Genomic DNA, 23967 nt, shown 5'->3' with positions numbered 1-23967 from the left:
GAGTAGTGCACTTCTGGGACGTCAAAGAACAGGGTGCAGCCGGTGGAAGTGCTGCAGGTCTCCTCATTGTTGTGCAGGAATAAGTGGAAAGGACAGTAAGTAGGCTCCCTGCACATTGCAAATCCGTTTTCCGATTCCATTTCCGATTCCGATTTTCCCTGAATACATTCAACTGAAAATCGGATCAAAAAATGCAGCATGCAGTAAAGATTAAAAATCGGAATCGGATGTAAAAACCGATTAAAAAGCGGAATCGGAAATGCATGCAGTGTGCAAAAGGCCAGGTGGCCATATGGCCATACGTTTATCAATTTTCCCGTTGATGTCCAGCAGATTTGAGCACTCTTATTGAATCTACTAGAAATTGATGCCACAAACGACGACTGGTTGATTTTCAAACCTGTCCAACACACCTGGATATTGCTTGATCAGTGATGAGTCAGGAGCACAGCGGTAGCAGTATTCGATATCGAGATGAGCTACCTGCAGTGTTGGCAGTGGAACTTGTCTGCACACGCACTTCCTGTGTCTTCTCACCATAGTCGCCAGGCGCTGCTCCTCGTATCCATGTATCTTTTCTCCCGGGGTGCCTTTGTCCCATGACAAATACTCGTGCTTTAAAAGAATTTTTGAATATTTGACCTGAGGAAGCGACTTTTGGTCGCGAAACGCGTTGTCTTAATATACCTGCCTGTGCTGTCACAACAGCCTCCTTTAATGTTATTTAACATTATTTATACTCTTTGTATTAGTATATTCCAGTCCCCCTGCAAGATTTAGTTATTTAGCATTTCCCAACTGTAACTCCCTGCTCAACAGCCTTGTCTAGATGTTTCTGCAACAGTTGAGTTCAGTTAGTGAGGAGATCCTGCTGTGCTTGTAGTCGCATCATATTTTTACCTATGAATATGCTCTAAAAAAACATCTTTGTATGCTTTCAACGCAAGTAAAGATACTACAGATTATACTTGGAGTCATTATTTCATCGAGTAAACTGCCTCTGGAGGTTTCTAAATCAGTGTGGAGTTATACTGCTATACAGACTGGGTCTTCTGGAGTATGCCTCACACATAAAGCGGGAATTCGAAACAGAACAGTAAAAATATGATATCTGCAAGAAGGTAATGGGATTTCCTGTCAACTCATCAGTAAAGGACTGATCTGCAATACAATAAAGGATTACCTAGCTACACATCAAACACAAATCTACAAAGAGTAAATAGACATTCAGCAAAAAAGTACAAGAATTGCCTGTTTGCCTTCCTACAGTGAATACAGTGAGTACAGATTGCTTCAGAAATTGTACATTTCTTCTGTTTGGGACTATCGCTATTAAGTTTAAAAAAAAAAAAAAATTCACCCAGTGATAAGATTCATAAGCATCATATCTGCAGCCATAGAGCATGTCTATTTCTGCGCATTCTATTAACATGGAAGATGAATTAATTCTCGGTCAAGATGATTCAGATAAACATGTTGTACTACCTGAGAGACCAAGGCGGTCAATACATCTTTCTCTAAAGGCAAGAGAGAGGTATGAAGCAGAAAGTGAAGGAATGTTTCATAGTCTGTCTGAATTGTGGATAAAAACGCAGCAACACATATCTGATATTGAGAAGACTGGCAGTAATGGAGAGCAATTAAACAATGCACTTACAAGACTTAAGAAGACATATGAAAATTACAGGAAACTCTCTGAAAAATATTCTTCCTTTCTATCGCAAGTTAGTACAGAACAAGCGTCAAAAGAGTTGAATGACTTTACCACCGCTGATCAACAGAGACATGTTACGTTTATGGAAGCAAAGTTACAGTTAGAGAATAGGATAGCAAATTTGATCGAAACTACATCCTGTACCTCTATTTCTTCTAGACACTCAAAAAAACTGTCAGTGCAAGCAACCTCTCACAGATTTACTAGATCAAGCAAATCGCTGCAGTCACTCTCCCAGAGGTCAGCATTAAGCATTCAGTTAGTCAAAGCCCGTGCAGAAGCAGAGGCTGCGAAAGCACAATCTTATTGCTTTGAACAAGAATCGACTCTTAAAGCGGACGCAGCACGCAAACAGGCGGACGCAGCACGCAAACAGGCTGAAGCACAGGCAGAAGCAACACGTGTGCAGGCGGAAGCACAGGCAGAAGCAACACGTGTGCAGGCAGAAGCACAGGCAGAAGCAACACGTGTGCAGGCAGAAGCAACACGTGTGCAGGCAGAAGCAACACGTGTGCAGGCAGAAGCACAGGCAGAAGCAACACGTGTGCAGGCAGAGACAGAGGCCCAGTTAGAACTTCTGCAAAAGAAAAGAGAAGAAGCAGCAGCTCTAGCAAGGTTAAAGGTCTTCGAACAAGCTGTGGAAGAGGAAGAAGGAATTAATTACCCTAGCCTAAAGTCTGCTGACGATCCTGCTAAACGAACTTTGCAATTTGTTATGAACCAGAACAATGGATATACTCCCCTGCATACAGCTGAAGTCTCTACACCTACCTGTTCAGCAAGTAAGCAGCCAGAATGCATACCATTAAAACATGAATCTCAGTTTAACACTGTACCTTTGAAGGATTCTGCTATGCTGTCCAACACTACAAGTCCAAGAGAACAAATCTATACACCTTGTCAGACCTCAGCAAGATATAATCACAAAGAAATATCACAACCAATTGGAACAAATCCCATGAATCTCATAACACAGTCTTTTTCAAGCTCCCATGCTCCAAACATCACACAGATCAAACCCTCGCCTGGAGTAAACGCATCTGCATCTCCATTCTCTACATCACCACTGGAACAGCACAAGCCACATACTGTCTGCAGTGGTGACGCATTTCCACGTACAGAAATAAAATCAGAAAAGTCTGAAATTGAAGAAGTTGGCAAGTATATGATTCGCCGAGAGCTTCTTAACTCTGGACTAACGAAATTTGATGATCAACCAGAAAACTACAGAGGTTGGCGAGCTACATTCAAGACTATAATCCAGAACCTGGAGATTGAACCTATAGGAGAACTTGATCTACTTATCAAATGGTTGGGACCGCAGTCATCAGAACAAGTTAAAAGACTGAAATCTGTTCATTGCGATGATCCAGCAACGGGTCTTAACATAGTTTGGGAGAGATTAGAGAGAGTTTATGGATGTTCTGAAGCTATTGAGCTTGCTTTATTCAAGAGACTTCGAAACTTCCCAAAACTGTCTAACAAGGACAACCACAAGTTTCAAGAATTAAGCGACCTTCTTCTTGAAGTAGAAAGAGCCAAGGCAGACCCACACCTTCCAGGTCTTGTCTACTTGGATACAGCTCATGGTGTAAACCCAATTGTACAGAAGTTGCCACCGAATATTCAGAGTGAATGGGCAAAGAAAGGATCTAAATATAAACAGGACTATAAAGTATCCTTTCCACCTTTTTCTTTTTTCTCCAAATTCATTAGAGACATAGCTACTGTAAAGAATGACCCAAGCTTTTTATTTTTTGATACTACAGTTCTTCCTTCAACACCTTTAAATTGCGATACTCAAGGCAAGTTTAAGGACTCACGGAACTCTATCTATGTCAAGAATACTGGAATCTTCTCAAGTTCTCAAGACTCTGATTTTAAACCACAGCAAGTCAAGGAAAATGATCCTAGGTATCAATGTTCTATTCATAACAAGCCACACCCTCTTAGAAATTGTCGTGTGTTTAAACAAATGCCCTTTGAAGAGCGCAAGTCTTTCCTCAGAGAACACGATATTTGTTATAGATGTTGTGCATCTACAGACCACTTTGCTAAAGACTGTAAAGTTCCTGTCAAATGTTTTGACTGCAACACTGATAAACACATAACGGCTTATCATCCTAGTTCTCCCAAAGAAGTGCTTCAAACTACTCAAGCCTCAAAGACCACACCAAGTTATGGCGGGGAGAGTACTGAGGAAATGACAGCATCTGTATCCACAAAATGTACTGAGGTATGTGAAGAAGGATTCCACAGAAAGTCATGCAGTAAAATATGTCTGGTCAAGGTATATCCAGAAGGACGACCACAGAGCGCAGTGAAGATGTATGCTATCCTTGACGACCAGAGCAATCGTTCATTAGCAAGTCCAGAATTCTTCAACGTGTTCAATATTCAAGGAGAAACCTGGCCCTATACTTTACGAACTTGCTCAGGCCTGGTTAAGATATCTGGAAGAAGAGCACATGGTTTTGTGGTAGCATCTGAGTATGGAAACACAGAATTTTCACTTCCAACACTTATCGAATGTGATCAGTTGCCAAACAATCGAGAAGAGATCCCTACACCAGAAGCGGCTCTTTATCATCCTCATATGAAACACATAGCCAGTTACATTCCACCGCTTGATGATGATGCAAAGATTCTCCTTCTTTTAGGCAGAGATATCCCAAGAGTCCATAAGGTGCGACAACAATGCAATGGACCAAATGATGCCCCTTATGCACAGAAATTAGATTTTGGATGGGTCATAATAGGAGATGTTTGCTTAAATACATTTCAAGAGTCTTATGATGTGTTCTCATGCAAGACCAACATCAGAGAATGTGAATGCACCTTTCATTCACTTAAACATCCTTTTAACTTTCAAGTACAGGAGAGTTTCAGTTTAAAGACTTCATGCGATCTACAAAAGCAAATCAGTTGTAAGAACAGTTCTCATCAAGACTTTGGTGACACTATATTCCAAATAACTCGTGATGACAATAAGACAGTTCCTTCCATTGAGGATAAAGAGTTCATAAACATCTTGAATAATGAATTCTTCAAGGATGAAACTAACAGTTGGGTAGCTCCTTTACCGTTTCGTTCACCAAGAATTAGGCTTCCAAATAACAAGAAACAAGTTATTTCTAGGCTAACTTCACTTAAAAAAATTCTGAAGAACAAACCCGATATGAATGATCACTTTATAAAGGCAATCACTAGCGATGATGGAAAGGTTCGCAAGGTGAAAGTGAAGACAGCAAGAAATGGTAGTGTTAAGACTTTGTTTAGACCTATCACGGAGACAGTCTTACTCCTGCCTTCAAATGAAGATGTCTTATCTACTCGATCCAAGGGAACAGCCTGATATGCCTTCGAGTCTACTGAGTTACATCCTTTCTCCAGTGATGGAAGATTCTTCAAAGATCTGCATTCAAGAATTAATGTTTATGTTTTATGTTTTCTCTCTTCTCTACAAGTCTTAATTATACTTATAGTTTTCAATGTTAAATTGTATTATATATAGTGGTATCTACCGATACCAAGCAGGGAGTGTGCTGTCACAACAGCCTCCTTTAATGTTATTTAACATTATTTATACTCTTTGTATTAGTATATTCCAGTCCCCCTGCAAGATTTAGTTATTTAGCATTTCCCAACTGTAACTCCCTGCTCAACAGCCTTGTCTAGATGTTTCTGCAACAGTTGAGTTCAGTTAGTGAGGAGATCCTGCTGTGCTTGTAGTCGCATCATATTTTTACCTATGAATATGCTCTAAAAAACATCTTTGTATGCTTTCAACGCAAGTAAAGATACTACAGATTATACTTGGAGTCATTATTTCATCGAGTAAACTGCCTGTGGAGGTTTCTAAATCAGTGTGGAGTTATACTGCTATACAGACTGGGTCTTCTGGAGTATGCCTCACACATAAAGCGGGAATTCGAAACAGAACACTGCCTATATATTGGCTTGAGAGTCTTTTCATTACAGGTAAGACGCTTTATTCTCACCTTAGAGATTGTTCAAAAATAAGTTACAACAGTACAATACTAAGGGCGCCTCCGTGCATTGCTATTACCTGAGTGTTATACCCTACTTGTTAGGGGAGTTGTCTCTATCTGTGTATAGGGCACTCTTTTTTCTTAAGGAGCAGTGACCTGAAAGGCCGAGTGGAGACGGTACTTCTCCATATATGTTGAAAGTGGTTGCCGTCAAAAGCAACCCACTTTTGTGAGTATAATAATCTTGATTACCTTGTCCATATACCGAGACGTTATTACACGATAGTGGGCTCCCGGTGCCCCTGTGTTTTTTATCTTTTGTTTTATCCAGTTTGATTACACTCCGCATGGCACGGGGAAAGGGGGGGGGAAGCACATAGATGGGGAGACCTGGGGAGCCCAGCAGACAGTGCACAGCTCCACAGATTTTCAGTAGATTTCATGCCGAAATCTATAAAGAAATCTGTGTATCCTGTGTAGAAGGATTCAATCAGATAGATCTATTGCTTATCAGATTATGATCTGAGAGGGATCTACATGTTGACTACATTGACCAGTGTCAGGGTAGTACCACCCATTACAGCAGTATGGGGACCTGTGCAGTGACTGTGGTGACTGGGGCCCGCCCACCCTGCTGAGTGACATACACGTAACTGTTTCCAGACTCCAGTAGTGTGCACTGAAGTACTGAACAGGAAAAACGAACTGTCTCAGCTTTGGACGGAAATTAGGAATTCTGCACTCACACACACTGTCTCCTGCAATTTTTTTCAGTCAGAGCTGAATTTCTCTCTTATCAGCTCATTAATTCACTGGCTATCCAGACCAGGACATACCATGTTTATCATAAATAAACAGAAGGCATCCCTGTAAGCTGGGTGTATGCAATTGTTCTTCTGCTAGCTGAGCAACAGGTCAGATTACAGAGCAGTGCAGAGAAGTAAAATTCGGTACTTAGCATTTGATATTGGATCTTGAGAAAGCAGATCTCCCCTGTAGTAAAGCATCCCCCTCTCCTGCTCCTTTCCACTCTGACACTGAACGGAGGGGCTGATCAAACCAGGCCAGGGAGATCCAAGCTGCAAGAGTAGCTATGTGAGTAGAGGAGGCACTGAGAGGATCAAGTAAGAGCGTTTTGTTCACATTCATCACACACTGCCTGGTCCTAAGCTGCTTCGTAGATGGATCTGTACTGTACGTCTATCTGCACTATTCAGTCACACCCTCTGGTCTCTGGACAAGGCAGGTTGTTATGTCCCTACAATGATTAAGGCCTGTATGTGATGCTGGGGCACTATGACAGCGGTATAGGGCCCACAAATTTCTGAAGGCAGCCCTATATACAGTACAATAGAGATGTGCTGAGAAATTTTTCCTCTACAATGCCTATACATTCCTCTGGACTCTCACAGGACTAATAAAATTTGGAAGGCAAATGATTGTCAGCTATTACCTTAATTAATCATTTCTCTGGTAATGTATTATTAAAGAACAACTATTAAGGAAACTGTCCTTCTGTAAACCCCACATACCTATAGAGCTTTTAGCCTGCAACAATAGAAAGCTTTTCAGAAGTCTCTCATCACAGCATGTGTGAAAAAAATGCCTTGTTTACCAGTTGTTTGTAACAGTTTGTGTCAGCGTCAGGCTAGTGGCTAGAGCTATAACATGTAGTTGGGTTCCACTTCTGTGCCACTATTCACAGAGGAATTATTTACAGATTGAGCTATTCTTAGCTGTAAACTGTTTATTTTAGACTGCGAGGGAGAGAGAAAAAGACATGAACACACAGAGCTGCAACTGTTCTTATTTACACACTTTTGAAGCTATATTTCTGCTTTCTATTATTTTGAACAGATTCCAGCCACAGTATTGCAGCCAGTGAAGATTGCTTATGTATGCTGGATGTTCTGGACACAGTCCGCCATAGTAATGCCCACAGTGGAAACTGTTCTCTGAAAAAAGCCTTTGTATAGCTACTTGCTAGTAATTACTGGAAATATATGTGGCATTTAGAATTTTAGTTAACTTTGATAGTTGTCCTTTAAGGTGCACATTCACTACAGCAACTGTTGCCTGTAGCGACTACGAGGAAGACAGTTCTGGGCACGAGTATTTTACAGACTTGTTGCTCAGTTACCGCTGAGCAAGGGGCGAAGCTTCTGGCAGGCGAGTTAAGGAGGGTAACAATGCACTGATTTGTAACGGTCGTTTAAAGATCTGGTGTGCCAGATGTTTAAAAGACGTCTGGGGACAGCTGTCCCAGGCTAGATTCTCAGATGGAGGTCTTGCATTACTTTTTGAGGCAGATGATGGGGCCTTCATTTGCTCTGTGGCTGTGTTTTGGATGAATGCTGCCCACGTGTTGCAGCTGTTATATGAAGGACTCGCTTTTCCTGTTTGACATTATTCACCATGAAAGCTGCAGAATAAGCAGGGACACATCCTTTACTGAAGCAGCAGATATGAAATTACAGATCCCTCATCCATGTAAAGTGCCCATTCCTAGTGCTATGGCACCTGTGTAAATAATTGGAAACCCTGGCACTGAGTTGGGGTCCCGATGTGGATAGTGTTTTACATGGAAAGGGGGAGGGGGTAGTTTTAAATGCCATGAGTGGGGTTAGTGTTAGGCACTGGGGGGGGGGGGAAGTAGTGTTAGGCACTAGGAGGGGGGTTAGTGTGAGGGCATTAGTGTTAAACACTAGGAGGGGGGGTTAGTGTTAGGTATTATGAGGGGAGGGTTCGTGTGAGAAAAGGGAATGGGTTAGTCACTAGTAAAATATTGGTAATGTCAATTACCAATAATTTTACTAACGGCACCACCTGGCACCCAACTCATGCACTGGCGCAGATACTTTTTACCTCCCCGGCAAAGCTTACACCTGATAGTTACAAATCTCCTGTAACTGTTTTAATGTCAAGAGTTCATCATGAAATGCAGTCTGCAAAAGAATTGCTAGAGGATGACAACATCACATGTGGCACGTCTCCCAGTAATCTGGTAATAATGTAATTATGGAAGGTGGCTAATATAGAGACGCAGTGTGCCTAAACTATGTCATTCTAGTGTGGGATCACTTCTTTGTTGTGAACTTCACAGAGCACTTTTACTGTATTGGTAACAATGATAATTATAAATATACATATAATATCAGTGTGCTAAGATCCCCTTGTTACAAGGAACCTTGGTGGTCCTGGGGTCAGAAATGGAGGCACACAATTAGAACTGGATAGACTACACATGCTGGCCAGACATGTATAGATTTTAGAACAACTGAACTCTAAAAATTATGTCATACTTAAAACTTAAACCACATAATCAACCAGCTCAGCCATAAGACAAGCTAAAGTTTGGTGATTTTCCTCCATTAATAGTAATTCACCATAACCTATTCCATACACTCAGGTAACTAACCCCATTGTAACAGTGATTCACCATAACCTATTCCATACACTCAGGTAACCATACTTATTGTAACAGTGATTCACCATAACCTATTCCATACACTCAGGTAACTAACCCCATTCTAACAGTGATTCACCATAACCTATTCCATACACTCAGGTAACTATCCCCATTGTAACAGTGATTCACCATAACCTATTCCATACACTCAGGTAACTATCCCCATTGTAACAGTGATTCACCATAACCTATTCCATACACTCAGGTAACTATCCCCATTCTAACAGTGATTCACCATAACCTATTCCATACACTCAGGTAACCATACTTATTGTAACAGTGATTCACCATAACCTATTCCATACACTCAGGTAACTATCCCCATTGTAACAGTGATTCACCATAACCTATTCCATACACTCAGGTAACCATACTTATTGTAACAGTGATTCACCATAACCTATTCCATACACTCAGGTAACTATCCCCATTCTAACAGTGATTCACCATAACCTATTCCATACACTCAGGTAACCATACTTATTGTAACAGTGATTCACCATAACCTATTCCATACACTCAGGTAACTATCCCCATTCTAACAGTGATTCACCATAACCTATTCCATACACTCAGGTAACTATCCCCATTCTAACAGTGATTCACCATAACCTATTCCATACACTCAGGTAACTATCCCCATTCTAACAGTGATTCACCATAACCTATCCCATACACTCAGGTAACTAACCCCATTGTAACAGTGATTCACCATAACCTATTCCATACACTCAGGTAACCATACTTATTGTAACAGTGATTCACCATAACCTATTCCATACACTCAGGTAACTAACCCCATTCTAACAGTGATTCACCATAACCTATTCCATACACTCAGGTAACTATCCCCATTGTAACAGTGATTCACCATAACCTATTCCATACACTCAGGTAACTATCCCCATTCTAACAGTGATTCACCATAACCTATTCCATACACTCAGGTAACCATACTTATTGTAACAGTGATTCACCATAACCTATTCCATACACTCAGGTAACGATCCCCATTGTAACAGTGATTCACCATAACCTATTCCATACACTCAGGTAACCATACTTATTGTAACAGTGATTCACCATAACCTATTCCATACACTCAGGTAACTATCCCCATTCTAACAGTGATTCACCATAACCAATTCCATACACTCAGGTAACTATCCCCATTGTAACAGTGATTCACCATAACCTATTCCATACACTCAGGTAACCATACTTATTGTAACAGTGATTCACCATAACCTATTCCATACACTCAGGTAACTATCCCCATTCTAACAGTGATTCACCATAACCTATTCCATACACTCAGGTAACTATCCCCATTCTAACAGTGATTCACCATAACCTATCCCATACACTCAGGTAACTAACCCCATTGTAACAGTGATTCACCATAACCTATTCCATACACTCAGGTAACCATACTTATTGTAACAGTGATTCACCATAACCTATTCCATACACTCAGGTAACTAACCCCATTCTAACAGTGATTCACCATAACCTATTCCATACACTCAGGTAACTATCCCCATTGTAACAGTGATTCACCATAACCTATTCCATACACTCAGGTAACTAACCCCATTCTAACAGTGATTCACCATAACCTATTCCATACACTCAGGTAACTATCCCCATTGTAACAGTGATTCACCATAACCTATTCCATACACTCAGGTAACTATCCCCATTCTAACAGTGATTCACCATAACCTATTCCATACACTCAGGTAACCATACTTATTGTAACAGTGATTCACCATAACCTATTCCATACACTCAGGTAACCATACTTATTGTAACAGTGATTCACCATAACCTATTCCATACACTCAGGTAACTATCCCCATTGTAACAGTGATTCACCATAACCTATTCCATACACTCAGGTAACCATACTTATTGTAACAGTGATTCACCATAACCTATTCCATTCACTCAGGTAACCATACCCATTGTAACAGTGATTCATTATAACCTATTCCATACACTCAGGTAACCATACCCATTACAACAGTGATTCACCATAACCTATTCCATACACTCAGGTAACCAACCGCATTCTAACAGTGATTCACCATAATCATCCTTTTAAGCTCAGGCAACCATAATTAAACATGACCATTGTAATATTGCAGTCCGCTGAACTAGTGAGTGAGTGACTACCTACCCCCAATAACGTGCTATAATGGAGGCTGGAGGGGGGCTTGGGGTTACTGCTGTTTTAAGTGCTTCAGAGTATAAAATTCCAAGATTTATAAATGAGTTGGATTGGGCAGTGCAGTTCCTGCTTCTTTTCCATTCTCCAAAAACAGAAGAGCTGCTTTCTGTTACCCTTTCAGCTACAACAGCCAGGAATACCTCTATCCTGTATAGTGGCTGGATAGAGTACTGGTTAAGTACTCTGCCTCTGACACAAGAGACCTGGGTTTGAAGTTTGGCTCTTCCTGTTCAGTATGCCAGCACCTACTCAGTGAGGAGACCTTGGGCTAGACTCTCTAACACTGCTACTGCCTATAGAGTGCGCCCTAGTGGCTGAAGCTCTGGCGCTTTGAGTTTGCAAGGAGAAAAGCACAACAGAAATGTTCTGTGTCTTGTTTGTAACTTTGATGACCTGTGGCCTGAAAAACAAGGCACTGCAGCAAAGAGAAACCAGTATTCTATAACCCTATATACTCCTACAACACACATATCAACCCTTTCTAAAATGTTACATTTATACAACAGCTTATATATCTTTAAAAATGTATGTTTCTCCACAATTGTTGTGGGAGCTGCCGCATTACCATGAGGCAGGGGTCACACTTGTCTTTCAGTTTCTACACTTTTCAGAAAACTGAAAGACAAATGTGACCTCTACCTTACAACAGCTAATGTAAATTATAGAGAAAACTGACAAATTGCGCAAGATGTCAGTTTTTTTTCTGCGTGCGAAATCTACATTCAAGTGTGACCTAGCTCATTGATTAACATGAGTTCTCAGTTGAAAACAGTTTTTCTGTGCAGAAAACGCGCACGAAAGCCGACAAGTGTGACCCCTGCCTGAGACTTTCCTTTTATGCAGGATGGTCCTACTAAAGCACAAATGTATCATTTCTACAAGTGCACCCCCAGGGGGCAACTGAGCTGAATCCAGTCCACACAAATTGGCTGCGAAAGCCTACAATCACCTGTACTCTTCTATTGACTAGTTCTATTTGTGACCAGGCAGCAAACATATCTGTAACTTTGTGTTCCAGCTGCCATTTTACAATATTCAATACTGTTTTAAAGGACACCTGAAGTGAGAGGTATATAGGAGCTGCCATATTTATTTCCTTTTAAGCAATACCAGTTGCATTGCCATCCTGCTGATCCTCTGCCTCTAAAGGGGCCCATAAACCTAAAGATATTCCCGCCGATATACAGCAGATTCGATCACTGTGATCGAATCTGCTGTGAAATGGTTGCGCAAACGTTGACCGAACGATCGATTTCCGACTGAAATCGATCGTTTGACGATTCCCGTCGTTCCTGTCCGTGCAGAAGATTTCGCTCGATCGTTGGCGGGTCGGGAGTGCGTTGATAGCGGCGTTCAAATCTCCGTTGCAATACAGTGGCAATACATTACCTGCTCCACCGGCGCTGTCACCACTGCTCCTTCTCCGCTGGGCTCCAAGTCCGGCAGGCTTCACTTCTTCCTGTCCCGGCAGGAAGTTTAAACAGTAGAGCGCCCTCTACTGTTTAAACTTCCCCGGACAGGAAGTGAAGCTGGAGCCCTGGAGCAGAGAGCGGAGAAGAAGACAGCGGAGACCGGGGGACTCGCGCCGGCCGGATCAGGTAATGTATGAGGGGGGTGGGGGAGTGGGCTAGGCAGCAGCTTCACAGATGGTGTATCGAATTCATGCTGAGATCGATTCACAATCTGTTTGCAGTAAAGGCAGCCATACGATCCCTCTCTGTTCAGATTCAGTCAGAGAGGGATCTGTCTGTTGGTCGATCTGATGGCAAATCGACCAGTGTATGGCCACCTTAATACTTTTAGCCGTAAACCTTGAACGATGCAAATCAGGTGTTTCTGACAATATTATCAGATCTGACAAGATTAGCTGCATGCTTGTTTCTGGTGTTATTCAGACCTTAGTTCAGCCAAATAGATCGGCAGGGCTGCCAGGAAACTGGTATCATTTAAAAAAAATAATGGCAGCCTCCATATTCTTGTCACTACAGTTGTCCTTTAAAGGTAACCAGAGATGAACTATTCACACAAAATAAACATATCAGTTGATAGCTTGTAAAGAATAAATGCTCTACCTGATAATTTCGCCACTCTGGTGTGCCTTTTTGAGTGTTTTTTTTATCCATTATTGCTCCAGGAAATATCCAATATGGCCGCCGGCTCATACCTGTTCTGCTTCCGGGTTATGAGTTGTTCTGGATGTGCTGTCTAGGCTATATGAGACTATAGACAAGCAGGGCTGCTGCAGCCTTTCATCTGTCTGCTTTCATTATTCTGGTATGCTGTGTGGCTGCCTGTAGGAAGTGTCTCTCATAGAAATGAAACTGCATACAGTAGATAATGACTGGCTGCACACTGCACACAGATACACTTGTGTGTGTCAGAGCTTCTTTCTCTGCAGCAGCCGCCCCTCCCATATCAACAGCTCTGAGTATGAAATCTGAGCCAGGAGGTGGCAGGCTTGGGCGGCTTGAAAAGACTCCACAGAAGAGTGACTCAGCTATAATGATTCCAGGTCAAACATAGACTGAATCAGTCAGTGGATTCTTATCACAGTTCATAACAGATAGATTAGACTGAGAAGAATAAAACTAAAAGCAGGGTAGGTGTTTACTGTCATGTTCCCACTGATAAATGTAATAAAATACAGGAGGGTGCTTCGTCTCTGGTTCTATTTAAAGGAGAAATAACGTGTCTTACTGAGGGGCGAGTGTGGTATAAGGCCTACACCAGTCAGTTCAACTCCTGATTGGTCAGTGCAGCCACTGGGTGACTCCTCTTTATCTGTATTTGGACGCAAGACAAACATTTGAGGTTTTGTGATAGTTTGTTGTTGCTTGAGAGAGTTTAGGAATTGGTATAAGGACATAACTACACTCTGTATCATTACAGGAGCTGAAATGGGACTTTGTTCTGGTGTGTCAGAGCAGCGCTATTGACGGTGTGGAGGAGATGAAGAGGCGGAAATACATGTCTCAACTTGAAATGAAGCGCTTCAAGATAAAGGTTAGCTTTTATCAGAATGTAAGAAGTATTAAATAATGTATGTTTAGGTGGTGGTTTACTAAAAGTGAACTGAAATGGTTTTCTCTTTAAACGTCCAGTCATGTAGAATGTTAAAAAAAATCAATAATTCTTTCACATAATTGAACATTTAAAGTGAATAAATATTCATGTTATGACTAATAAATCACCGCTCTGTAGTTGGTACTTCAATGCAATCAGACATTAAAATAGGCACCACATGGTAGGCATGGTCGGAAATGCTAATTTCCAACCAATGCCATTTACCGATTCCGCGGATTTCTGTTTTCCAATTTCCGAGGAGCCTTTTTTTGGGGGGTCATTTTTTGCATCCTCTGGTTGGCCAAATACTTCCGAGTTGACTCTGCATTCTCTGATTGGTCCAATGCTTCCGAGTTTCGTCATTGGACTAAAATTACAGAGTCGAGGTAATGCAGTATTTCTGCAGAAATCTGATTTTGGAAATGCCGATTCCCGATCAAATATGCGAAAATTTTATTTCCAAGGAATCCGAATGATCCCTACCGTATAGACGGAAATGTTAATTGCAGCTATAGCAGCGCCAAGGCTGTAATTCGGCCATCAGCTGTGTTTAATAAATATTGTAATTAAGTGGCAGGCATTGGCATAGGGTAATAGGTTAAATTTAGCGGCAAAGGTGACAATCATATCAGCGGATATCAAATGGGGGTTGGTTAGGGTTAGACATCAATATTGGGAGGGTTCAGGTGGGAATAGGGTTTCATGATTTAGCAATAGGAAAATATCTGTAAAAATTACCTTTATTATACTATTGTATTACCCATTGCCCCTTAGTAGAATATGGGTAATATGGATATTCTACAAGTGGCTTTCCCTGGTGCCCAAATCACCGCAGCACCCTTTTTAGATTTACGCACCAGGCACAGGAACTGGGAAAAAAGGGCGCATATGGCTTATGGACTAAAAGGGCGCCCCATAGGTTTCAATGCAAAATATTGGCTACTGGGCGCCAAAGAAGAAATTAGGGCGCCCGTTAAATAGCGGTTGTCGGAACTGTGTAATCAAAATTTTTTATTTATAAAATACGTTTTGTAACAAATATCATTTTGAGTAGTTTTCACTACCGTTTTAACTTATTTTAGCATTTTAAAATTCGTTTTTTAGGAGTACAATGCATAAATTATAATTTTGAAGCTTACTATTACAAATATATTGCTTTTTGAATTAACCTTGTTTGGGGAATTACAATAGGGTAGCAGGAAAAAAGGGCGCCGGCTGAGGGTGGACTAAAAGGGCGCCACCATAGACTTTAATGCAATTATTGTTAATACGACGAAAAAAGCCGAAACAAGGGCGCCACAATAAATATTGTTAAGAACATTAGAACTTGAGTTTTTGAAGGATGTTACCGTTTTTAGAAGCTTGCAACGTTATAGTTTTTATCATATTATTTTGTTTGTAATTTTATGTACAGATTTTACGTTATCAAATATATTATCGTTTCTATGTGGAAAAGAGTGTTTCTGCCGACGGAGTGGTTAGGGTTAGGTAACACCAGGGGCAGTGGTTAGGGTTAGGCACCACCCGGACGGCGGTTAGATTTAGGCAACACTAGGGGGGTGGTTAGGGTTAGGCACCATCAGGGAGGTGGTTAGGGTTAGGCACCACTGGGGGGGGGGGGGATAGGGTTAGGCACCACCGGGGCGAACACTGCAAATGCAGTGCTGGAGACTTGGGCGCAGCCGGCGCCATTATAGACCGTAATAGGAATTACGGCTATAGTGACGCACAGTCAGTAACTTTGGCGCCGTCAGAAGATGGAGCTGAAGTTACTTTTAAAACACTATAATTCGCCTTCCAGCAATAGCTGGTAGCCGAATTACATAATTTCCCACTATCCACGTGGACCTAGAGGTGGAATAGTATTTAACGCCGCCGGGAACTTGTGCAGCAGCAGGAAAAGCCATAGCGGCTGTATCTGCACCCAAGTCTCCTGGCGGCGAATCCTCTTGGATGCCCATCGAGGGGGTTAGGGTTAGGTACCACCAGGGTGGGGTTCTGTGTGAGAGTAGGGTTTGGATAAGTTGTATTATTACGTATAATTACGGTAATATATTTTCGTTATTATTTCCTGTCTGTTTTAACAACGGCATTTATCGTTAACCAAGTTTGCCAATGATGTTTATCGTTATCAGATTTCGTTATCCACCAGTGCCATTTCATTATCCAGCTGGGCCCTTTTTTCACAGAGCCCTTTTTTCATGCACGCAATTCTAGTTTAATATATATATATTGTATAAGTATAATAATAAGTATAATATAAGTATATTGTAATCAGTATAATCTAATATATTGTTTTTTATATTACCATTATTTTAAGATTTTTTAATGCATCTGTTATTGTAAGGCTTTTTATACTATAAGAAATATATAGCTTTTTATATTCATGTTATTTGCAGAGAAGTAGGTGCATTTTTTGGGTTAGGCACCACCACAGGGGTCTTAGGGTTAGGCACCACCAGTGGGGTCTTAGGGTTAGGCACCACCAGTGGGGTCTTAGGGTTAGGCACCACCAGGGGGGTTTTAGGGTTAGGCAACACCAGTGGATGTCTAAGGGTTAGGGATAGGCACAGGGAGGGTTCTGTCTGAGAGTAGGGTTAGGTATACTTGCAGTAAAATATCTGTAATATTTACAATTTCTTTCCTATGCTTAATACAAGAGTAAACATCGTTTTATGATTATAGACAACATTTTCTGATTTTAACCACTTGAGGACCTAGCCTTTACCCCCCCCCCCCCCCCCTTAAGGACCAGCGCTGTATTTTCAGATCTGTGCTGGGTGGGCTCTACAACCCCCAGCACAGATCAGCTGGCATGCAGATCGATCAGATCGCCCCCCTTTTTTCCCCCCTAGGGGGATGATGTGCTGGGGGGGTCTGATCGCTTCTGCATGCTGTGGGTGGCGGGGGGGCACCTCAAAGCCCCCCTCCGCGGCGACATTCTCCCCCTCCCTCTTCTCCCTCCCTGCCCGAGAGATCGGAGGCTGCACAGGAACGGATCTGTCCTGTGCAGCCTCTAATAGGCTCCCCGCTGTCATGTGACAGCGATCCCCGGCCGCTGATTGGCCGGGGATCGCTGATCTACTACAACGCTGCTACTGTAGCAGCATTGTAAAAATGTAAACAAAGCGGATTATTTCCGCTTGTGTTTACATTTAGCCTGCGAGCTGCGATCGGCGGCCCGCAGGCTATTCACGGAGCCCCCCGGCGTGAATTGACAGGAAGCAGCCGCTCGCGCGAGCGGCTGCTTCCTGATTAATTAGCCTGCAGCCGGCGACGCAGTACTGCGTCGCTGTTCCTGCAGCTGCCACTTTGCCGACGCGCGTTATGAGTGCGCGGTCGGCAAGTGGTTAATACTGTTATTTTAACATATTTATAGTTGATTTTAGATTATGATTTAGAAACCATACAAAAATTGTTATAGATAATATCTTAAAATGTTGTCTATATCCCGTGCCCTCTTTTCCAGACCCCCTTTTTGCATGTATGCCCAGGCACTGTCTATTGTGGGGTATAACTGATGTGTTGCTTTTATGTTCACTTTTACTGTATTTATGTATGACTGTCCTACTGTATTTTACAGTACAGGTACACAGGACTATACCAAACACTGGAACCGGAGTAAACACACACTTTACTTTCTTTATGGAACAAAATTACTCATCACCCATATCACCTGTGTGAAAAACTCATCGCTGCCTTAAGCTTAATAATATAACTGGTTGCACCACTTTTTGGCAACAGGAGCTGCAGCTTCATATGTCCATAATTTGATATCGCTCTTTCACATTGCTATTTAGGAATGTTAACCCATGCTTCTTTGCAGAGTTGCTTTAAAGGCCTACTTCAGGGCCACAATTTAGTAATGTATTTCACAGGAAATTTTGCTTTTAAAAAAACAAACAAACATTTTTTTTTTTATAATTAGCATCTCAAGTCCTCACAAACAAATGAATGGTTACCGTCCTTGACTATTTTCTGAAACAGAGAACAATGCAAGGCTCTTCAATTATGGCCTGGTTTTTAAGGTCGTGGAGTACCAAGGTTTCCTCAACCATGGCATTACCACCATCACCATTTCACATTGTTGGAATGGTGTTCTCTCTATGAATGTTGTATTTGCTTTATACTATTTAGATACACTTGACACACATGTTAATGTGTAAGCAAATTATGTTTTTTTATGGTAAATGTGAAGTTTTCCACAAATGGGACATTGATACCCCATCTACTTCCATCTGGTCAAAGAGAATGAATAAAGCCATGATATGGTATACGATCACTTACCTTAATCGCAACTGTCCTGCTAAGTTATTTTGATAAGATCTGGCAGTGATGGGTTTATTATGCGGACTCGCACGATGTTCTGGACAACTCCTCAGCATGAGTGTCTACAAGCCTAATGGCACAGGTCTTGTAACAGGTTGTTGAAACTTTGGCGCAGCGCCTTGCTGCAGTTGGCGGTCTCTATTAATTCCCGATTAGTACACCGAACCACTGGGTGGGTGGGCGAGATGTTGGGAAGTAGGTGAACTGTTTTGTACTGTTGTATGTTTTATGCCTCAAAATTCAATAAAATTAAACTTTAAAAAAAATATATGTGTAAGCAAAAGGTTTCCTCCTGGTCCAGGCACTGGCCACAAAATGCTTTATTGACGTGGCATATAAACGCATATAAACATTGCTCTTATGATGTTTATATCAGGAATATGCATATAGTATTGCGGGGGATAGTGGCTCATGGGGTGGAAGCAGCGGTACACGGCACAATGGCATTTTTTGTGTCCAAGCTGGATGCTTGTTCACATGTTGGGTGCGTGTGCACAGAGCTGGGTTTACCATATGGCACTATAGGCACGTTCCTACAGGCGCCTTAAGATGGAAGGGTGGCTCAGTCCCCTCTTTGAGTGCCTTCCTCCCTCTTTGCCTATGCAAAATCCCGAACAGAGTGTAAATGAGAGGTTACTCATCCAGCTCTTGGCATTCCACTGACAAGATCACCCTACGGTCTGAGGCACTAGTAGCTACCACTTATTATTGAGGGTAACTCTGGCTATCTAATGCTAAGGGGCACCTGTAACTGCCTATAAAGGGCAAAGGAAGTAAGGGAGAAGGGACGGCCAGCACACTTGCAGTGCAGTTTGGGGGGTTTGCAGGTTCATGGAGGGCAAAGTCTAAGGTGCCAGAACATCTGTGCCTATAGGCTCCCGTGATGTAAATCCGGGCCTGCGTGTGCATGTTTATATACCGTCCTGCCACATCATTAAATCATTTCTGGCTTACACATTGGTCTGCATTACCTCACCAAGAGTCCAGCATGTGCAGCTCCTACAAAAATCTATATTGCGAGTGACCAATGTTGTGAGCTCTTTACTTTGTGGAATGCTGTAGATGCCTCTCTCCCCAGCTAACACATGTATATGAACTAGACAGACCGGAAGATTTGTAAAGTTTTATGACTTGTTGTGTCCTTAGACAGAATTTGGCAGTCCAGGTACTTACTGGAAGACTCACCATTGTTACTGGTGTTCCCATTCACAAATTATGACTGCTAATAATATTTTTGATCAATATTACACACCATATGTCATTTTGTGCCAGCTGCATGTAGACAGCATAACTGATGCTTTGTGATTTCACAGAAAGTAAGAGATGGGAAGAAGGTATTTTATGGTGTCCGGGCACCTCCAGACGTCTTCAGAAAATATGTCCGTCTTCTGAAGAACCCGGATCAGGGCAACCACAACCTGAATACTGAACACGTCTCTGAAACAAGCAGGTGATGCCAATATGTGTTTTCCTCTGCTGCCAGGCTGCTAATACTCTAATGCCAGTTTTATATAATCAGATTACCTGAGAGGTACTGTTTCAGTCCTCATAATTGGAATTAAAAGCCCCATTACAGGCATACATGCTTTTCTAGATCCTGTGGATGGCTTGTATTTATAGGTATAGAAGACCCTTAATTAGCTGATGTTGAATAAATAAGCCTTATGGTGCCCATACATGGTACAATTTCCCTTATATTACATAGAAATGGTAAGTAGAGATGGCCTGAACGGTTCGCCGCCAACTTTTTTTGTGCAAATTTTGTGGGTTTGCATTCGTGGCAAAACGCAAACTTTTAGCAATTTCAACCCGCCCCCTATACCACATCATTGGGCTAAACTTTGACCCTTTACATCACAGTCAGCAGACACATGGCAGCCAATCAGGCTGCACTCCCTCCTGGAGCCCCCCTCCCCCTTATAAAAGGCAGCAGCGTCGACCATGTTCTTACTCTGTGTACATTGTATTATAGCAGCAGTCAGTGCATACATTTTCACTGCACCTGTGTGACTGTACATTGTATTATAGCAGCAGTCAGTGCATACCTTTTCACTGCACCTGTGTGACTGCACATTGTATTATTGCAGCAGTCAGTGCATACCTTTTCACTGCACCTGTGTGACTGCACATTGTATTATAGCAGCAGTCACTGCATACCTTTTTACTGCACCTGTGTGACTGCACATTGTATTATACCTCCAGCAGTCACTGCATACCTTTTCATTGCACCTGTGTGACTGCACATTGTATTATACCATCAGTCAGTACCTTTCACTGCATCTGTGTGACTGCACATTATATTATACCAGCAGTCACTGCATACTTTTCACTGCATCTGTGTGACTGCACATTGTATTATACCACCAGCAGTCACTGCATATCTTTCACTGCATCTGTGTTACTGCACACTGTTTTATATACCAGTCACTGAATACCTTTCACTGCATCTGTGTGACTGCACACTGTTTTATATACCAGTCACTGCATACCTTTCACTGCATCTGTGACTGCACATTGTATTATACCAGTCACTGGCACTGCATACTTTTCACTTTATCTGTGTGACTGCACATTGTATTATAATACCAGTCAGTGCATACCTTTCACTGCATCTGTGTGACTGCATATTGTATTATACCACCAGCATTCACTGCATACCTTTCACTGCATCTGTGTGACTACACATTGTATTATACCAGCAGTCAGTGCATACCTTTCACTTCATCCCCCCCCCCCCCCCAATATGGACAAAACAACAGGCTGAGGCAGAGGCAGAGCCAGAGGCAGGCCACCCGGCAGGTCTGTTTGAGGTTGTGGTGGCGTGATTTTGTGTGGCCCTCAACCACAGTACAGTGTTCAGAAAGCACGTGCCATCAACCCCCAAGATTGTCAGGACGTAGTTGACTATTTAACACAGAACACATCATCTTCATCAGCTTCCGCATGGAACCGTGACATAGCTTCCTCCTCCTGCTCTGATTCTAGCACCCCACTTAACTCTCAGCTGGCAGCCAACACTGCTACTACTAGCACCACATCCGCTGCATTTGACATTTTGCAGGAGTTATTTGGTGGGGAATTAACTGATTCACAGCCAATATTGTTACAAGATGAAGGCGCTAAGCATGTTACACCACCTCATATGTCTGAGTTAGGCCTCAGTATGGACGTAAGGTGTGAGGATGATGAAGTACCTGTTGTTGGTGCAATTTTGGAGTTGTCTGATACAAGCGAAGCTGTGGAGGATGATTATGATGCTAATACTGCCATGGATGTCACGTGGGTTCCCAATACACAAGATGAACAGGGGGACAGTTCAGAGGGGGAGTCAGAGAGGAGTAGGAGGAGACATAGAAATGGTAAGTAGAGATGGCCTGAACGGTTCGCCGCCAACTTTTTTGTGCAAATTTTGTGGGTTTGCATTCGTGGCGAAACGCAAACTTTTAGCAATTTCAATCCGCCCCCTATAACACATCATTGGGCTAAACTTTGACCCTTTACATCACAGTCAGCAGACACATGGCAGCCAATCAGGCTGCACTCCCTCCTGGAGCCCCCCTCCCCCTTATAAAAGGCAGCAGCGTCGACCATGTTCTTACTCTGTGTACATTGTATTATAGCAGCAGTCAGTGCATACATTTTCACTGCACCTGTGTGACTGTACATTGTATTATAGCAGCAGTCAGTGCATACCTTTTCACTGCACCTGTGTGACTACACATTGTATTATAGCAGCAGTCACTGCATACCTTTTTACTGCACCTGTGTGACTGCACATTGTAGTATACCTCCAGCAGTCACTGCATACCTTTTCACTGCATCTGTGTGACTGCACATTGTATTATACCAGCAGTCACTGCATACTTTTCACTGCATCTGTGTGATAGCACATTGTATTATACCACCAGCAGTCCCTGCATATCTTTCACTGCATCTGTGTTACTGCACACTGTTTTATATACCAGTCACTGCATACCTTTCACTGCATCTGTGACTGCACATTGTATTATACCAGTCACTGGCACTGCATACTTTTCACTTTATCTGTGTGACTGCACATTGTATTATAATACCAGTCAGTGCATACCTTTCACTGCATCTGTGTGACTGCATATTGTATTATACCACCAGCATTCACTGCATACCTTTCACTGCATCTGTGTGACTACACATTGTATTATACCAGCAGTCAGTGCATACCTTTCACTTCATCCCCCCCCCCCCCCCCCCAATATGGACAAAACAACAGGCTAAGGCAGAGGCAGGCCACCCGGCAGGTCTGTTTGAGGTTGTGGTGGCGTGCTTTTGTTTGGCCCTCAACCACAGTACAGTGTTCAGAAAGCACGTGCAATCAACCCCCAAGATTGTCAGGACGTAGTTGACTATTTAACACAGAACACATCATCTTCATCAGCTTCCGCATTGGAACCGTGACATAGCTTCCTCCTCCTGCTCTGATTCTAGCACCCCACTTAACTCTCAGCTGGCAGCCAACACTGCTACTACTAGCACCACATCCGCTGCATTTGACATTTTGCAGGAGTTATTTGGTGGGGAATTAACTGATTCACAGCCAATATTGTTACAAGATGAAGGCGCTAAGCATGTTACACCACCTCATATGTCTGAGTTAGGCCTCAGTATGGACGTAAGGTGTGAGGATGATGAAGTACCTGTTGTTGGTGCAGTTTTGGAGTTGTCTGATACAAGCGAAGCTGTGGAGGATGATTATGATGATGATACTGCCATGGATGTCACGTGGGTTCCCAATACACAAGATGAACAGGGGGACAGTTCAGAGGGGGAGTCAGAGAGGAGTAGGAGGAGATGAGTTGCTGAAAGAAGCAGGGGGAGCTCGTCGCCAGAAACAGCTCGTGGCAGTGTCCGGCGGCATGTATTGCCACCTATGGACAGCAAGCCAACATGCCCTTCAAGGTCAGCTGTTGCCGCCACCCCCAAAGTGCCATCATCCTAGGGCTCAGCAGTGTGGACATTTTTTTGTGTGTCTGCCTCAGATGAGAGCAATGCCATCTGAACTCTCTGCCACTGAAAATTGAGTCGTGGAAAGACCAAGACCCACATAGGGACAACTGGCTTACGAAGGCACACGATGAGAAAGCACAAACGGCAATGGGATAACCACCTGAGGAAAAGCAGAACACAAACG

At 42.5% G+C, this 23967-nt stretch overlaps 1 protein-coding gene across 3 annotated transcripts in view; it reads left to right on the top strand.

Moving 5' to 3' along the window:
* The window catches only part of ANO9 (anoctamin 9), a 123548-nt gene that overhangs the window by 25530 nt on the left and 74051 nt on the right, over positions 1-23967 (top strand). For 2 of the 3 annotated variants that reach the window (XM_068260699.1, XM_068260700.1), the window contains exons 3-4: positions 14298-14411; positions 20114-20250. In XM_068260699.1, the coding sequence (XP_068116800.1) occupies positions 14298-14411; positions 20114-20250 (251 nt within the window). Of the gene's footprint in view, positions 1-5610; positions 5696-14297; positions 14412-20113; positions 20251-23967 lie in introns of those variants that run through there. The other variant, XM_068260701.1, reaches the window with a different exon arrangement.

Source organism: Hyperolius riggenbachi, chromosome 11 (genome assembly GCF_040937935.1).
Source record: "Hyperolius riggenbachi isolate aHypRig1 chromosome 11, aHypRig1.pri, whole genome shotgun sequence".
Classification (NCBI taxonomy): domain Eukaryota; kingdom Metazoa; phylum Chordata; class Amphibia; order Anura; family Hyperoliidae; genus Hyperolius; species Hyperolius riggenbachi.
This window is presented reverse-complemented; position numbering and strand designations above follow the sequence as displayed.